The sequence below is a fragment of the Contarinia nasturtii genome, unplaced genomic scaffold (genome assembly GCF_009176525.2).
Source record: "Contarinia nasturtii isolate CC-2019 unplaced genomic scaffold, AAFC_CNas_1.1 Cnas_scaffold_533, whole genome shotgun sequence".
Lineage (NCBI taxonomy): Eukaryota > Metazoa > Arthropoda > Insecta > Diptera > Cecidomyiidae > Contarinia > Contarinia nasturtii.
The window spans coordinates 5,062,469-5,079,054 of record NW_022197885.1 but is presented as its reverse complement, the minus strand read 5'-3'; the positions used below and the strand labels follow the sequence as shown (position 1 = coordinate 5,079,054).

General features: G+C 34.2%; 1 protein-coding gene across 1 annotated transcript; it reads right to left on the bottom strand.

Annotated features, from left to right (window-relative positions):
• Positions 1-9,803: 9,803 nt before the first annotated feature.
• On the bottom strand, positions 9,804-10,651 carry LOC116339731 (modifier of mdg4-like). Its single transcript, XM_031765765.1, has 2 exons — positions 10,388-10,651; positions 9,804-10,297 (listed from the first exon to the last, which is right to left on the bottom strand). Exons 1-2 carry the CDS (start codon positions 10,605-10,607, stop codon positions 9,804-9,806), a joined length of 714 nt encoding a protein of 237 aa, XP_031621625.1. The 5' UTR covers positions 10,608-10,651.
• Between the last annotated feature and the right edge of the window lie 5,935 nt (positions 10,652-16,586).

The following is a 16,586-nucleotide window of genomic DNA, read 5'->3' as shown; positions in this document are numbered from 1 at the left end:
TTTTTTTTCTAGGGTCCTTCCATTGGTGGATGAACCCCCCTCTTAATTTTTGACCATGCCCATGTATGTTGTAGATAAAATCAGACGAATATCGGCGCCCAGCTAGTCAATAAATCAATTTAACGATAATAATGAAAACCTAATCAATATAAATAATGAATTTGCCATCTCTTTGTTCCGATTCGATAAATGGATACGACAAATCAAATATTGCCGTAGTAGGAGAGAAAGACAATAAAAAATATTGTCGATGAGTTGCTGCAGATTTCCCATAATTATATGTTCTCAGACACGATTCAAATTAGGCGTCAAATGTCGATTCAATAAAAAAAAAGACAATAAATAAATAACACAGCGACAAACAATGTCTTTTTTCATAACGAAATACAAGAATTTTCTTCGAAACGACACTTTAAAAGCAACAGAAACACTAAGCTTTCTATCGCATTTGGTTTTTATTGATAACCGTACATAGACAAATGACAACGTAATAAATTCGGTGTACTTCTTACGTATTGTTTAAACTCAATATGGCATTAAGTATTTGATGAAGAAGACATCTGTTTGTGATAGTCATTTCTATGAGTGCACTTCAATCATGATATTGTTTCAATAATTTAGAAGCAATTCTGAAATGGCATTGCAATTTTGCAAACAGAAAATAAGATGATAAACAACTGCCACTTTCAACGAGTGAAAGCGAGAGAAGAGGATAAAACAATGATAGGTGTACAACAAAGTAAATATTAAATAAAGAAATACAATATTGAAAGAGAATCGTTAGTTAGTAATAGGATTTTATTTAAACAATAAATTTGTGGTCTGTTTTATTTCTTGTCGATTTTATTTGCTTACATTTTGTGTGGGAATTTCGATGTTCCCGTTAAAGTGAATACTCGAATATGCTCGAATACAATAGAACACGGTGAGGATTGTGTAAACAAGCAGCTCCATTAATTGAATACACAAACAAATTTGAATGGGATGATGATCCGACTGTCAGTTGTTCAAATAAGTATAATCATTATTTTCTTTTGTTTTATTTATAAACGCTACAGTCGTATTTTTTTATGATATTTTACATTCGAAGTTTACCCGAATCAAATTAGTCGGAAATTAGAGCAAAAAGTTAAATAAATAACGGCAAATTAAAAAAAAATCAAAAAATCTTTACGAGTAATACTGTAGAACGTTAACACAATTTGGTTCGCCTCACTTGTAAAGTGACCAAATCGAAAGACCCAAAACCAACGTTGTTTTTGTTACAAGATTGTTGGATTTCACTTGAATCTCAAACATTTTCGTATAAAAACACAACGACTTTATGAAACAAAAAAGCTGCCGAATTTTCCATGCATTTTCACCATCAGAAAAACCCGTAAACAAACATCATAGCCTAAACATCAAAATAGCCTGGATTCCCATTATAAAAGCATGCGATGAATGAAAATATAAAAAAAAAGATCCGTTAACCAGAATTAAGAGTAAAAAATACCAAAAAACCTTTTCCACTTGGTATTCGGTTTTTATCACCGTTCCCAACATTCGCATAATTTTACTCGGATTCTTTTTTTTTTGTAAAACATCTCCATCGTGTTTTTGTCATGTCGGTGAGCAGAGAGCAAAGTACAAAAGATACTTTCAAAAAAAGACCAATTTTGACAATGATTATAAATTATAATTTATAATCATCCAGTTGAAATGCGATTTAAAATGAATATTTTCAAATTGATTGGCATTACATGAATTCTATTCATTTAAATGAATACATTAAATTCACACGAAATTACTTTTAATTTACATTGGAAACGAGCCAAAAATGTTTGACAGTTTCGGTTTCGCATTGACTTTGATGGAGAATTGGTCGCAAAAGCGCATTTCGATTCAGTATTGCAATAAATTCCTAACAAATTGATCATTTATGGACTATAGCTGTAGACTCAATAACGAATTTTACACATTTTTTGACCATGCCATTCAGTGGAATCGACAAACTCACCGCCGGACCAGCCATTTTGTCAAACAAAATGCCATTATTGGGAATTTGTTTCACAAACGGCTTTTAGCAAATTGAATTTAATGTTTGCGCTGCCGTTTCGTTGCTTGCCAAAAGTGGTAAAAATTGCTGGCAGTCAACCATTGATTGCGACGAATGGAAAACATTCGATTGAAGAATACTTAAGCGAAATTCATTATGTGCAGTGGTATGATGAACCGAGAAATCAATGTAAATAAATTGTTGTGTGATAAATTTGGGGCAAACAACCGATTTCGGTTTATACGAAATATTTTGTTTAAATGGCAAACTAATGAATTTTCGACTCATTTGAACATTTTTGTTGATGAATTTTTAGCTCAAATAAATACCATCGAAACTCAATAAAATGATACTCCAATTTGCTTAAATGATATATATTTGTAGACATCTTAGCAATTTTTCTAGTTGATCTGAAAGTCAATATATTACTATTTTATAAAGCAACATTTCTAATATGTGGTCAGAAAGATTCGATATACTAAAAATCCCATACTCTTACGAGTCGCAAAAGTGCATACCACAAATGCATTACCAGACCGTTTACAATCATGAATTAAAATTGATGTGCCTGTTTATTATTTAAAAGCTACTGAAATACGTTTAATTTGTCATTTTAATCATTCCAAATATCAAAGTTCATATCTCGATTCGAAATGAAATTTATTTGTTAAGCGAAGTTGTTGACCAATTTTTGATGACCATGACATTTTAATCACCGAATATTTTTCATATTTAATATGTATTTGTGTTTTCAATGGGTCATATCTCAAAAACTAAGGATTATGTACAAAAAATGTTTGAAATTCAAAAACTGAAGAAAACCCTTATGGGATGTAAATTACAAAATCTAATTGATAATGGCAGAATGGTATGTAAACAAATTTATGAGATCATTTTATTGAAAGTGTGTATTTGTTCAAAAAGGCATTAAACCAAATCAATGGCGTTAAAACGTTGTCAAGTCAATAGAACGGCAATGCCATTTGAATAATGCAAAGTCATTTAAGTTCAATAAAACTATTTGACGAGTTAAAATAAAGTTAATGTCCCATGAACTCTCCGATTTCCACGAAGCTATATCACGCCATTTGGTAAGACCATTACCGTTGAGGATTCAACATAAAGTGGACACATCAACAACTCAATTCATTGGCATTCATTAAAATGTATACAAATCGATGCTTTAAGATCCGATGCTCATAAAATATTAAAGTTTGGTACGCCGCATGAAATATGCAGATGTTGACATTAAAACACTGGCGAAATCCCTTCAAATCCTTAAGAGATTAAATTGTTGTCTTTTGAATCAAAACAAAACTTAAAAACTTATGAACGCTAAGCACTTTATTCCGAATGGTGTGGATTGGGTGGGTGGCTGGTTGTTTGTGTTGGCGTGCACACTTCATTGTTTGGCCCTACATCAAGTTGTTGTGCCTTGGCACAATTGAGATAGGCAATATACAATTTGTGGCTTAAAATTTAATAATAAAACTTATATAATAAAACATGAATGGCGTAGGAGGAATTGTATGCTCTGCATGTGCGATTCGTTGGTATTATTTCTGCAATGAATTCTGCACGACCGCTTTTACCGACACAATAAACAAATGGCAAGTGCACACAGCAATGGCGATACATTTATCAAAAACCGTATATCAATATTATTCTGGCAAAATTTTCGTAATTAAAGTTCTCTTATATGTGAAACAGTTGTGTGTCGCGTTCATTTCTCTGTGTCGTTGTTGGCGGCGGTGGTTGTGTTACGTTTGTTATTATTGCTTGTGCCACTGTTGCTACTGTTAAAGTGGAAACAAGGCGATTCCCACTGATAATGTGGTCATGTATTTCATTTGATTTGCGGCACACTCTCGATGTGCTCCAACGTGCAACCGAGAACGTTTGAGTGTGAGTCGCGCGAAATGGCAGGAACAAAACAATCACAAATTGGATATGCGAAATTTTCAACACACAATCGAAACAAACTCACACATCACATGTGCACTCAGTGTGTGTTTCTTTGAAAACATTATTAGAACAACATTCTTTTTTGTTGTTGTTGTATGCTCCATGCTTTAAGTTTGACAAACTCACATTTTATGGTCAAAATACGTGATTTTCTTTAGTTTGATTGCCTATGAAAAGCGCAACAGAAGCGACAGCCAAACACATTACCAATTGTCAAATAAAGGCACAAATGGCACCGAAATTTTATTACGATTCTTGTATTTGGCTTCTTTTTCCTCCTCTTTTTTTGTGGAATTGCTGCTGGACGCAGTGTTGACGCAGTTTTTTCTCATTCTCGAATTCTTTTACTTTTCGATTCGTTTTATGTTCGACAGAAGCACTGTGCACCATGTTAGCAAATGGCCAAGTGACGAGCACACAATCACATATCCAATATGCAGCAAACACATATGGTCCCGTCAATTTCGTTTCTCATCGAAAATGAGCAGCGACACATTTGCCTGGCAATAATAAAGAATATGAACCCAACATATGGAAACACTTTATGCTTGTAATATGTGTTTTTTTAACTAACCATTGTGCATTTGCAAGTGGCGCACCATCGAACCTACTGTCTCTCTACTGTCTACACAGTCAGTTGGAGTTCAGTGTGTGGTATCTTAGGGGACGCCACATAATAATGAATAATGATTGACTGAAAACAATCAGAGCAGTTCACTGCATTGTATGAAACATTATTGGTGCGATTTTTATCTCATTCCGTCATTTATTCTTCCAATTCAGTCAGTCGAGTTGTGTTTTTTGCTCTCTCAGTCTCTCTCTATCTTTTCTTTCTTTTTCTATTCTCTTTTGTTTGTAGATTATATTGGTCTGGTCTTTTATTCTCCCGTTTACAATGCTGGATTTCACGATTTTTGGTTGGTGCTCTCTTTCCAGTGCGTGTACCGTATGGTCGTAATAAGTTCTCATAACTTAATTGTCGACAAATATGCTTTGGCCAATGTTCATTCCATTGCCTTTTATATTTGGTAATTTAATTCGGTTGCTTGATTTGTGTGCATGTCTTTATACTAACAATGAAAATGAACATTGTTCTTTTGGATGCCATGGCCTAGCCATCCTGTATGCATCACAACGAAATATAACAAATGAAATTCTCTTTTGATGTAAATAAATGTATTATATTCTTCAGACAGACGAAGTTGTTGCTCTTTTTTTCACTCCACCTTTGATGGCCCGATGATTATTCGTATCTGTTTGTGGCGGTTGTTCCTTTTCACGGGTTCTTAATTGCTATCAGACTGTTTCGTACCAATCGGATTATGATTTGCAATTTATATACACTTAGTAGAATACATAAACAATTTCAGTGTTGATGGGCTGAATGAACATGATGTATAATGATGAACGTGGGCCACCGAGTCAAAATGTTTTCGGCAAATGACAGAGAAAAGCACCAGTTGCGAATAAAATTAGTTCATTTGTTCAATGATGATTATACAGCCACTCTTAATAACATCGATAAAGACGTCTTTTGTGTCGTTCGTATGTCAGTAGCATGTGCAACACTTGTGGTCTTTGTCCCTCTCTCTCTCTCTCTCTCTCATGCCCTCTCTTTCATTTTGCGTCGAATAAAAAATGCACAATTGCCGGTTAAGGTCGTGTGAATGCGGCTTTTCCAGCACTTCTGATGCTACGCACAGCGAACGATTTCTAACAACGATGATCAAATATGTAAATAAAATAACCATAAAACTTTTTAATCAAATTCATTTTATTCGGTGCTTGGTATCGTCAAAATTCACGAATATTTCGATGTGTACACATCAATAAATAATAAATCATCGAAATGGAAGACTCTGTTGAAAATTTATGAACCGTACACCAACGCGGATAGGCTTCGATAACAATAACATTTTGAACGCGATTTGATTTGGGACCGTAGAGTATGCGAATAGAAAACATTTCACAATATTTTTGCTATGGAAATTTATGGTAATAATTTATAAATGGGGCAATTTGTTTACTACTTAGCATTTTAATTTTAAGTCAATCCAAAATTCTTGGAATAGCAAGAATCGTTGGGATAAAAAGTTGCCATAAAAAAGAGATTAAATCCAATTTACATAGTCAGTGAATTTGATGTTTTGGTTCGCATGAATGTGGTCCAGTGGTAGATGCACACAGTGTGTTTGAGCAGCGTACCATCGAAGAAATTAAGAGAAAAAAACTTTAATTCGAACTGAAATAGAATTTTATCAAATTTGCGCACAACTTGCTTATCCCGGATAACCGCTAAATGCAATTAGTGGCAAAAGATGGGATGGATGCTCGCTTTTGCTCGCCTTTTTACCCTCTGTATTCTCTGCATGGGGAACGTAAGTAACCATGAAAATGGTGAAAAACAGAAGAGAATATTTAATTGTACGCGTTTGCTTGTGACGACCATTTTCTAGTTTCCAGTAGTTTTTCACCGTTCCTGGCGAGAATGAGCAAGAAACAGAAAAAAGCATGAAATGAAATAAAAAAACTTCTTCTTCTTCCAGAATTTTGTTACATTTCCATTTTAAAAGTTTTGTAAAGGCCAATTTAAGTTATTAAATTGCACATTGTTACGAAACAAAATAAGCATAATAACGATTCATTTCAAACTCGAAATTTTGCACAATGTGAAATCGTCGCTACGAAAATTGTCAGACAGAGAGAGAAAAAGGAATATGAAATCTTATTCTGACGTCAACGTTTCTGATGTCAAAAGTGTCATGTAAAGCTTTTCTTAGTCTCAATTTTCTTTGAAAATTCATGCGAGTATGAAAAAAATGGCCCAAAGATAAAATTCATGAACAAATGGTTCGTTTTGTTATTTGTACTGATTGTTTATGGCTCGCTTTGGATACGCTTGAATGGCAGCGACACGAGACTTGCTTTTATTGCATTTTTGGCGTTGGCCTAAAAAAATAAAAATGCATCTAATATACATATTTATGTGGAATTGGTTGTGATTCACAACTGGTGAACTGTGATAAAACCATAGTAACGAATATGTAACTCCTTGTATCACGTTTTTTTCTCTGACACTTTGCGAAACGACCATTGGGATCGTTAGTATAATGTAAATTTTCAAATTATTGCACACCCTTTTCGACTGTATCTTATGTTTTCGACCGATTCAACCATAGCGCCTTTGACAATAAATAAGGAAACACAGTAGACGCAAAAAGTTTGGTATATTTGATTCAAACGAATGACAGAAAAAAATGTGTCGCCCCAGTCTGTGTAGTTCGTAACTTACGAAGCAAAAATGTCTTTCGATATAACATAAACCCATTTACAAATGATTTCAGTCATGCTGAAATAAGGAGAAACACGACGAAAAAATCTGTTCCGATGGTTTTCATTTAATACGCAATTTCTTCAATTCGAACACGTCATGGTAAGCGTTGAGTGTTCTTTTACGTGTTCAGACTCCGTTTGTTACGATAATAAAAACAGAACGAAGTCATTTAACATCCCGAAGGGAATTGCATCTCGACCGACTGATATCAATACAAGGCCATCAAACACGGTAAAAAGCATAGTTCAAATGCAATAATTTTCTTCGTGTTTACCACAATTATTACAGACATTTTCACTCGATAAACTTACACTTTCTTAGTTGCCAGTAGTTTGTTCAATCTAGAAACTTAGAGAGAGAAAGAGAGAGAACATGCAACTACATCCCTTAAATGTATCGTTACATCGCAATATTTAGATTTCTCACTGTGGAGATATTTGTCGTTCTGTTTTTTGTGTAATGCTGCACACTATAGTCTTTTGCTCCCGCTCTCTCTCGTACTGGTGCTCAAAAGCAAATGACTAAAATATTATTACACGCTCTTATGTCGTGCAAGCGATGGCACAAAACACACTTGAAATATTACGATTGCTGTTTGTACGGTCAAAAGTGGCATTTTGTGTAACTCTGCACTTCTGTTACTTTATGGACAAACAAAAACTCGTGATTAAAACATAAACACCAGCATGAGATAGAATACGAGCAAAGTTTTCATCTTGAGTGTTTTTGCTGATTTTCTTGGTTGTGTTTTTGTTGCTATTGCTTCTGATGTGCATTTCCCATCGTCGTTTTCTATGTAATTGAAGTAGCAAATAAACAACCGAAATGACGTCAATGAAAAACTAGAGAATTGCCGATTGCTTGTACGATATATCAACCCAATAGTTGGGAAGCCTTTCAATCGTACCGCTCGCATAATAGCACAATGAAGCAAGTAATTTTATTTTTTGCACATAGACATGTACTTAAGTCTTGATAGAGGCGAGTTACATGCACCATACTGCATATGACACCTATCTCACGTTTTCTTTGTTCTTCATTTATTTGGTTTGATGTATCATCAAAAACACTGATGAACATTGTGAAAAGTGGGTTGCTATCAGTCATTTTGGGGACTCAAATGACATACATAAAATGGATGTGATTGTCAGAATTTGACACCGTCCATCATTTTCTAGCCACAATACACCATTATTTCTCTAATATTCGATTGACGCACAGAAGAGTACTATTTTTCTGCTCAAAGCATCTTCACTAGCGCAAGCGAGAGTAATGTGCTTATTTTCAAAAGAAAACCAAGAAAAAAACTCAAAAGAAATTATCTATCTTGGGAAAGTATGCGGCGTTTTCGAAAAAAATATTGCAGCTATAAATAGTGAGCCATGATTTAAAGAGTTATAATCTAACGCAAATTACAAATGTAATCAACTGAAGTGCAAACATCATTCAAATGGACAAGCAAGTCAAGCACGCATTTGGATGCAGTTTTCAGTTTCGCATGGTTTGCCTTTGGCAGAAATGCTTTGTTTATCAAACTAAAATGTTTGCTTAAATTATTTATAATGCTATCATATTTAGTATATGTGGATAGGTAGTCAATTTCCGGTCGATGTCAATTTTCGAAAAATCGTATATACTACTAAAATGTACTAATTATGTACAATTATGTACAACAATTTTTATGATTATGTACCAACAAAAAAATTTCAGAATTTGGATTTTTAAAAATTGAAAATATCAAAACCCGGAAAATGTTTACCCGAATTTGTACAACACCAAAGTTATACGTCGTTAAAATGTACAAAATATGTACAATTCAAATCACCCATCAGATTTGAAAAATTTTCATCGGGTCACTATCTGGAGCCAAAAGTTCAAAAATCAAAAAAGTTCGATTTACGGATTTTTTTTTTTAAATTTCGTACACCTCCAGTGTATACGTCGTTCAATGTACAAAATATGTACAATTCAAATCAACCATCAGATTTGAGAAATTATCATCGTGTACCCATTGGGTAATGAAAACGATTGAATCGAGATTTGAATGTAACTCGTATTCGTGAATAATAGCCAAGACCGCTCTATTGATGTTGTTGGATGTCTTGCGTTCTTCAGCATCGAATGATCTAAGCGCCATCACTTTTGAGACAAGAATCAATTTATTTTTAGCGTCGCGTTGCAAATAATGAGCATTCATTCCCAAATAGTGAATTTTGTTCACATCGTCTTGCCACATATCAACGGCGATACATATAATGGATATTTCCAGAGCAACCTTAATTTGTGTTATCAATTTTAGCTTTTCTTCGTTAAACAGTTTTTCGACGTTGTATTTAATCTGAAAAAAATATACCAAAATTAGTTGGATAAGCTCTACTAAAAAGACTAGCATGCACTATAAACTCTATACTATACAAAGCATATGGTACTATAGTGAACGGTTCACAATATGTAATGCACAAAATTCTAAAACCATGCACACGTTTTTAGAATTGTTGTACCGTCTGTTTTGTATTTGTTTGTCAGTTCGAACTGTTCACATTTAGTCGACTGTGCCAAATACGATGCATGTTTTGCCATAAGATCAGCGTTTCGTTGTTGCAAGGCGCGACAATGTTGGAGTTGGTCAACATTTCTTGATGTTGGAGCAGCTCTGGTTGGTATGAAAGTTTGGTTTGAAGTCATTGGCGATCGTGTCAACTGTGACGCACTATTTCTCATGATATTGGCGTTTTGTTGTTGTTGTTGTTGCACTGTGGACGACTGTTGCTTTTGAACATTTTTTGTCGACGTATCAACATGACGCTGCCAATCATCATTGTCTACAAGACCTTTGATCTGTAGCGCTTCACCTGTGCTCATGAATTCAGCCAAAATTTCTTTATCCACAGTAACCTCACCGTTGTATATGAATTCAATCAATTTTTCGAGCACACCGTATGATACATCCTTCAGAAGTACTGATTTTTAGAATGAAATAAACAATGAAAATGTTGAAACGAATTTTAGAATTTCTAAACAGTAAACAGCTAAAGTTACTAAACACCTACCGAATGGATGATAATTGGCCGGCATTATTGTCAACATTTTTTGAAAGTATGGCGAACATACTGACATAACCAAACGATGTACTTGCATCGTGTGCCCTTCGACGGCTAATGTTATATCGACAAAATCACCTTGCCGCTGTGATTGATACAAACCACTTGAAATATTTTCGTTGAAATGTTTCCAACGTAAAGAATACTGTTCGTTTGCACCGTACTCCATGGTTGTTTTGTTTTGTTGTTTGTTTTGTACTTTTAATGTTCAAATATTTCTGTTCGGGAGTTTATAACAATTATAATTAATATTGCGACTATACTCTATGAGTTAGCAACAAATAATAAAGACTCAATATTGACAGTTCTGTTGAAACAAAATTCGAATAAACTTCTATGGTGCCATCTATTGGATTTTTATTTTCTCACCGTGTTTTTTTGTTCACATCGGTTTACATATATTTTGTATAGGAAAATGAAACATTTTTTTTCAAAAAAATAAATCAAACATTTTTGTTTAAAAAATTGAATGTATTTTTCGAAAAAAAATTTAATCATCATTTTTTTCTCACTCAAATAATTTTTTTATGAAATTTGGTCCGAATTCCGATCACCGAAAAGGTACCGAACTCCGATCCGATCCGAGCCGAACCGGTCGGAGACCGGTCAGCGTCGGATTGAATAGCCTCGGCGTCGTTCGTACTACCCAAATTTCACCCAGTCCAATTTTTATAGCAGTTTTTGAATTCGCCGCGAATGGGCAACTTTTTAATCATCCATATTATCATAACAACGTATATTGTATAAAAATGTACAAAATATGTACAATTCAAATCTGTATTTAGATTTGCAAAATTTCAATCGAGTACTCAAATTTTACCCAGTCCAATTTTTATAGCAGTTTTTGAATTCGCCGATAATGGCCAACTTTTTAACTATCCATATTATTATAACGAAGTATATTGTAGAAAAATGTACAAAATATGTACAATTCAAAATGTCAAAATCGTTTCATACTGAGGTTAGGAGTTTTTTGTGTGTATTGAAAAGAAATCGGATCGATTGCAGACGATTTGGTAGTAAATAAAAGCCAATATGGACTGTAGATTATTTTATAACTTCCTTCCTTCATATACGATTTTATTTATTCATAATGCTATCAATTAACACACCATATTAATTTACGCTTTCATACAGATTTCCAATAATTATTTGATGAGTTTCATATTTCAGAATGATATTGTTGGATAATGTTTTCATTTAAATCGCAAATTAAAAAGAACTAAGCTGAATATTTGCAAAAAAATACATATTTGAGTTATTGAGAATGAACAAAACGTTCATAAGTGAAGGCGGCATTTGAATTTTTTTAAACAATTTTCAATCTCATCGACAAATACTGAAAATTATCAGTTTTTGTAACGCTTGAAATTTGATACAAATGAAGCCTATTATTTCTGCATACACCACAAAATGTGCACCATTCTAAATAAATACAGTCATTTTGAACTTCATTTCGACACAAAATATGAAAAAAAAAATCAATGCGTTTTTATTTATGCACCTAAATTGGGTATCGATTGCATCACTAATATTGGTATAGTATGGAAACAAATTCAGCAACTATATTGACCTAATTTTTTCGGTTTGGAAACAAATGAATCTGTAATAAACCGAGTTTTCCAAAACATTTTTTTGTCATTTGAACATTTACGTTTCTATTGAAAATATCGAGAGGCGATTAAATATGTTTTTATTCAGACATTACTCAGCTATAACATACTCTCTTCTCGATTTATTCAATAGATTTATACATATATATAATTTCTATAGGAATAAAAAAAAACCATATGCTATACTTGGAATTTTTAAGTTTGTTTTTCATTGATATATCAGAATCAGGTTGATCTTTAACAAATGTATTTTTTATCATTTTTTCTCAATTTTCATGGAAAAGCACACAAAACACGCAAAACACATGCACAAAATAAACGAAATGTTGAAAACAGTTTCATATGGGAATTGTCATCGAAATGTAATCCATTGACTTTTTTTAGCCAAAAATCACAATCGATTTTTTCCGCCGATATCTGAAAAGTGAATAATAAACAACTTTCATAATTGTTCATAATAGATGCACATGTGTATACTAATTAAATTTATTAATCGTCAGATTTTGGGAACGCAATCAGTAGATTTAGTCAATGTGATAGAAACACATTAAAAAATTCGAGGAGATTTGTGTAATACTGGAATTCATACATCTGCTGAATTATTATTATCTATTAGCGGTAAGAGTGATGCAATGTTGTTGTGATGAACCGTCATTGGTTCAATTTAAAGAGATTTTGAAGTGTTTGCTGATGACGTGGCGTTTTGCACGTGTATACACTCGTGAATATGAAGCATGGCAAAAACCACTCAGTGTTGAAATGCAAGTGGATTGATTGCAGATGACGTGGTAGTGAATAAAAGCCAATGTAAGCCGTGGATTATTTTATAAATTTTTGCGATGGGAATATCATCCAACATTTTCCGTGTAACTAAAGTTGAAGGCGGGCGAGAGCGAGAGCGAGAAAGTGGCTCACAGCGAAATGTGATAAAATAAATGAGCAGCAGATACTCGCATACTGCGCGCATACTAAAAATAATAAGAAACTGAACAATGACATTATTTTGCACTGTGGTAAGGACGGGTAAGGATCTTCATTTCTCTCGCTATCTTGACTATAATCATGGTAACGGTGCAAGCGATTTATTTGAAAACAAGTTCAAAACTTTTTTGCCAGATAAAAGTTGTACACAGCTTTAGTTTTCGTTCAAGTGCATTTTTTCATCTCCGCTGTTAAAGTCGTCAATGAGGTCCCCATAAGCAAACCATCATATAAATTCACAATTTTCAATACTTTTCGCCCCATTGTTTTCTACCACATACAACAGCGTACTTTCTATATACACGCTCAGATAGAACGAGAGATTATTGTTGCATTTTTTTCGGTTCTGTTTTCTCTTTCTGATTTAATCTAACTTTTGTATTGTGCATTTTTCACAATTTTTCTCATAATAACGTCATTCGATGTTTAATGCTATTTTTCCGAATCTCCGTTGCTGCAGTTTTTTTATTACCAAGATTTTGCTTACTTCCAACGTTTTTTCGAGTATATTTTTTAAGAGTTTAACGAACATAAACTTTGTAACAAATGGATGCTAGTGTATGTTTGTATGCGTTTACGCTCACTCGCTCACCCCAATCGGAATGCAAGTACGGTGTACGGTGTACGCTCACCTAAACCATATTACATATGACCTTCTCAGAATAAATGCTGGACATTAGTTGTTCATGGAAGTCACATTTTTAATTCGTCGAGCATACGTAGGTTGCTCCATAATTTTTTTTAAAATGGTACTTATAGTGTTGCCCGATGTAAACCATTGTCATATTCGTAAAGTTTGATGTTTTGGTATGTATTCGTGCCCTGAACCTTTTGTCGTACGAACGCTATTTGTATTGTTTACAGTGACTGGTAAACTGCGACTCAACAAAAAAATGAATTTTACACGTGAAGATTTTCGTAAAATGATTTACTACGATTTTCGAAGTAAATTATCTCAACAACAGTGTTTCGATCGACTTCATTTGGCCTTTGGCAATGAAGCACCAACCCTTCAGACAATTTATAACTGGTACCGAGAATTCCGTTGCGGTCGTAGTTCGCTCAAAGACGAGTTTCATACAGGTCGTCCAAAATCGGCTGTTGTGCCACAAAACATCGATGCTGTCAGAAAACTGATTATGGAAGATCGTCATGTGACCTACCGTGAGATTGAGGCATCTTTGGGCATTTCATCCCACAGCATACATACAATTTTGCATGAACATTTAGCCGTAAAAAAGATTTGCTCTCGTTGGATCCCACATAAATTGACCGATGAACAAAAAATGGCTCGTGTGAGTTGGTGTAAAGAAATGCTCAAGAAATTCAATCGTGGTGCTTCAAAAGACGTTAATAAAATCGTCACTGGTGACGAATCGTGGATATATGCCTATGAGCCCGAAACGAAACAGCAGTCGACTGTATGGGTCTTCCAAAATGAAGATAACCCAACGAAATTTGTTCGAGCAAGAAGCACTTCGAAGCGAATGGTCGCCTGTTTTTTCGGGAGAAGTGGTCATGTGGCAACCGTTCCACTAGAGGATCGTAAGACCGTCAATTCTGATTGGTATACCACCATTTGTTTGCCCGAAGTGTTTGGTGAAATAAGAAAAAACAACCACCGTCGCAAAATAATTCTTCATCACGATAATGCGAGCTCTCACACATCTTTTCAAACTACTCGATTTTTGACCGGTCAAAACATCGAACTGATGGGTCATCCACCGTACAGTCCTGACCTGGCACCCAATGACTTTTTTTTGTTCCCAAGCGTGAAGAAAAAACTACGTGGTCAACGATTTTCGACACCAGAAGAAGCAGTTGAAGCGTTCAAAACACACGTTTTGGAGATATCAGTTTCGGAGTGGCACGAATGCTATGACAAATGGTTTCATCGAATGCAAAAGTGTATCGATCATCTCGGGGAATATTTTGAAAAACAATAAAACCATTTTCGACAAAAAACAACTGTGTTATATATGTTTTTAAAAAAAATTATGGAGCAACCCTCGTAAAAACACTTTTCCTTTGAACATTGGAATTATCGTGGTATTATCAACGCAGCGTTAACAAAAAGGAATGTGTATTTGTATTAGTGGCTCTGATGTGCAAACGACAATGCTTGTTTTTCTCTAATAAGACAACATAAATAAAGTATAGATTTCTTCAACTCAAAACCTGAAAACTCGTTTACATTTTTATTTTTGGTAGTAAAGTTCAGCATTTATTCTGAGGCATTCATATAAGACCATATAAGAAATATAAAGCTTCGGCGAATTGTAAGACTAAATTCGTTATAGGAATTACAGTGAAGACATTGCCAGATCTATTTTTGATGCGATTGAGGAACGAAGAGGAATGGGCAATGGAAAATTCAATTTCAACCACAAAAGTGATTGCAACTAAAAGAATTGTCGTATAAATGACAAAAGTAGAAACAAAACTTGCTGGATTTTTTTGTGTGTTCTTATTCCTTTTCTTGTTTTTCGCTTCATTTTTCTCATGTTTTTGCTTTTATTTTGTTTTTAAATCACATTTCAAGCACAACGAGATGCTATTAGTCGGCAAAACTTGCCCCATTCGACCCAATCTGATCCGATCGAACAAGCTTATCCAAACATAAGGACAACAACTAAAAAAGAAGATTTTTTTCCAAGCTCATGAATGAATAAACTAACACGATGGTCAACACAAACACACATGAAGACAGACATCAAAAGAACGTTGAAGGAATGCATAGTTTTTTCTGTGCTCACAGAGAGATAGAGAGACAAAAAAGAATTGAATACATGAAAACCGGGTGTTGAAAATAGGTAATAGTGAGCGCTTTGTCGGTTCGGAACTTTTCCAAATGAACATTACATGAATTGCAATCAAACGAAGTGATCCGCGTGCAAAGCGAAATAGATTACTTGGCCTGTGAACAAATAAAAATCACCTTGACCAAAGAAAACCAAATGAAATGAAATAAAATCAAATGAAGAGTGAAAAAAGCCAGAGAAAAAAGGACTTAAAATTGAAACAATTGCCACAAGAAAATGAACACATGAAATAAAACGCAAAACGGGCCAAAGGCAAAACTATTTTTACACTGTGCGCAATGCAATCAAACCGCATTGTAATTACTGCACTTTGTACGTAAATATAAAACAATGGAGCAAACCGAACAAAAGATAAAGAACAAACGAACCAGTGGTTGTGAGGAAAAACGAGGTGAAAAACAATTTTCCATGATAAAATGTGCAAACTTCTAATTTTCACATCGCTTTATTTGGATCTTTTGTTTCACTTTATTTTTCAATTTTTCAAAAAGTTTTGTGAGTGTGTGTGTAGAGTGAGAGAGTATGCGAAGGGTTAAACATTTCACCGGTACAACTCAGTATAGTTTTGCTGGCGGTAATGAAAATTGCATGGGAAATGTATTCATTTCAACCACGATATACAATGAAAAATGAAATCAACACCCGAACACACATTTTTTCACATAGAATTACATAGTATGAGCGTCATGCAATTTTCAACAAAAGCTTAAGTGAACAAATAAATACTTGCAC

What these genes read in the sequence shown, in the direction of transcription:
- LOC116339731 (XM_031765765.1), bottom strand. Translation starts at nt 10,607, where the DNA reads ATGGAGTACGGTGCAAACGAACAGTATTCTTTACGTTGGAAACATTTC. An exon ending in GGCCAATTATCATCCATTCG is followed by an intron (nt 10,298 to 10,387) that starts GTAGGTGTTTAG and finishes TCTAAAAATCAG; the next exon opens with TACTTCTGAAGGATGTATCA.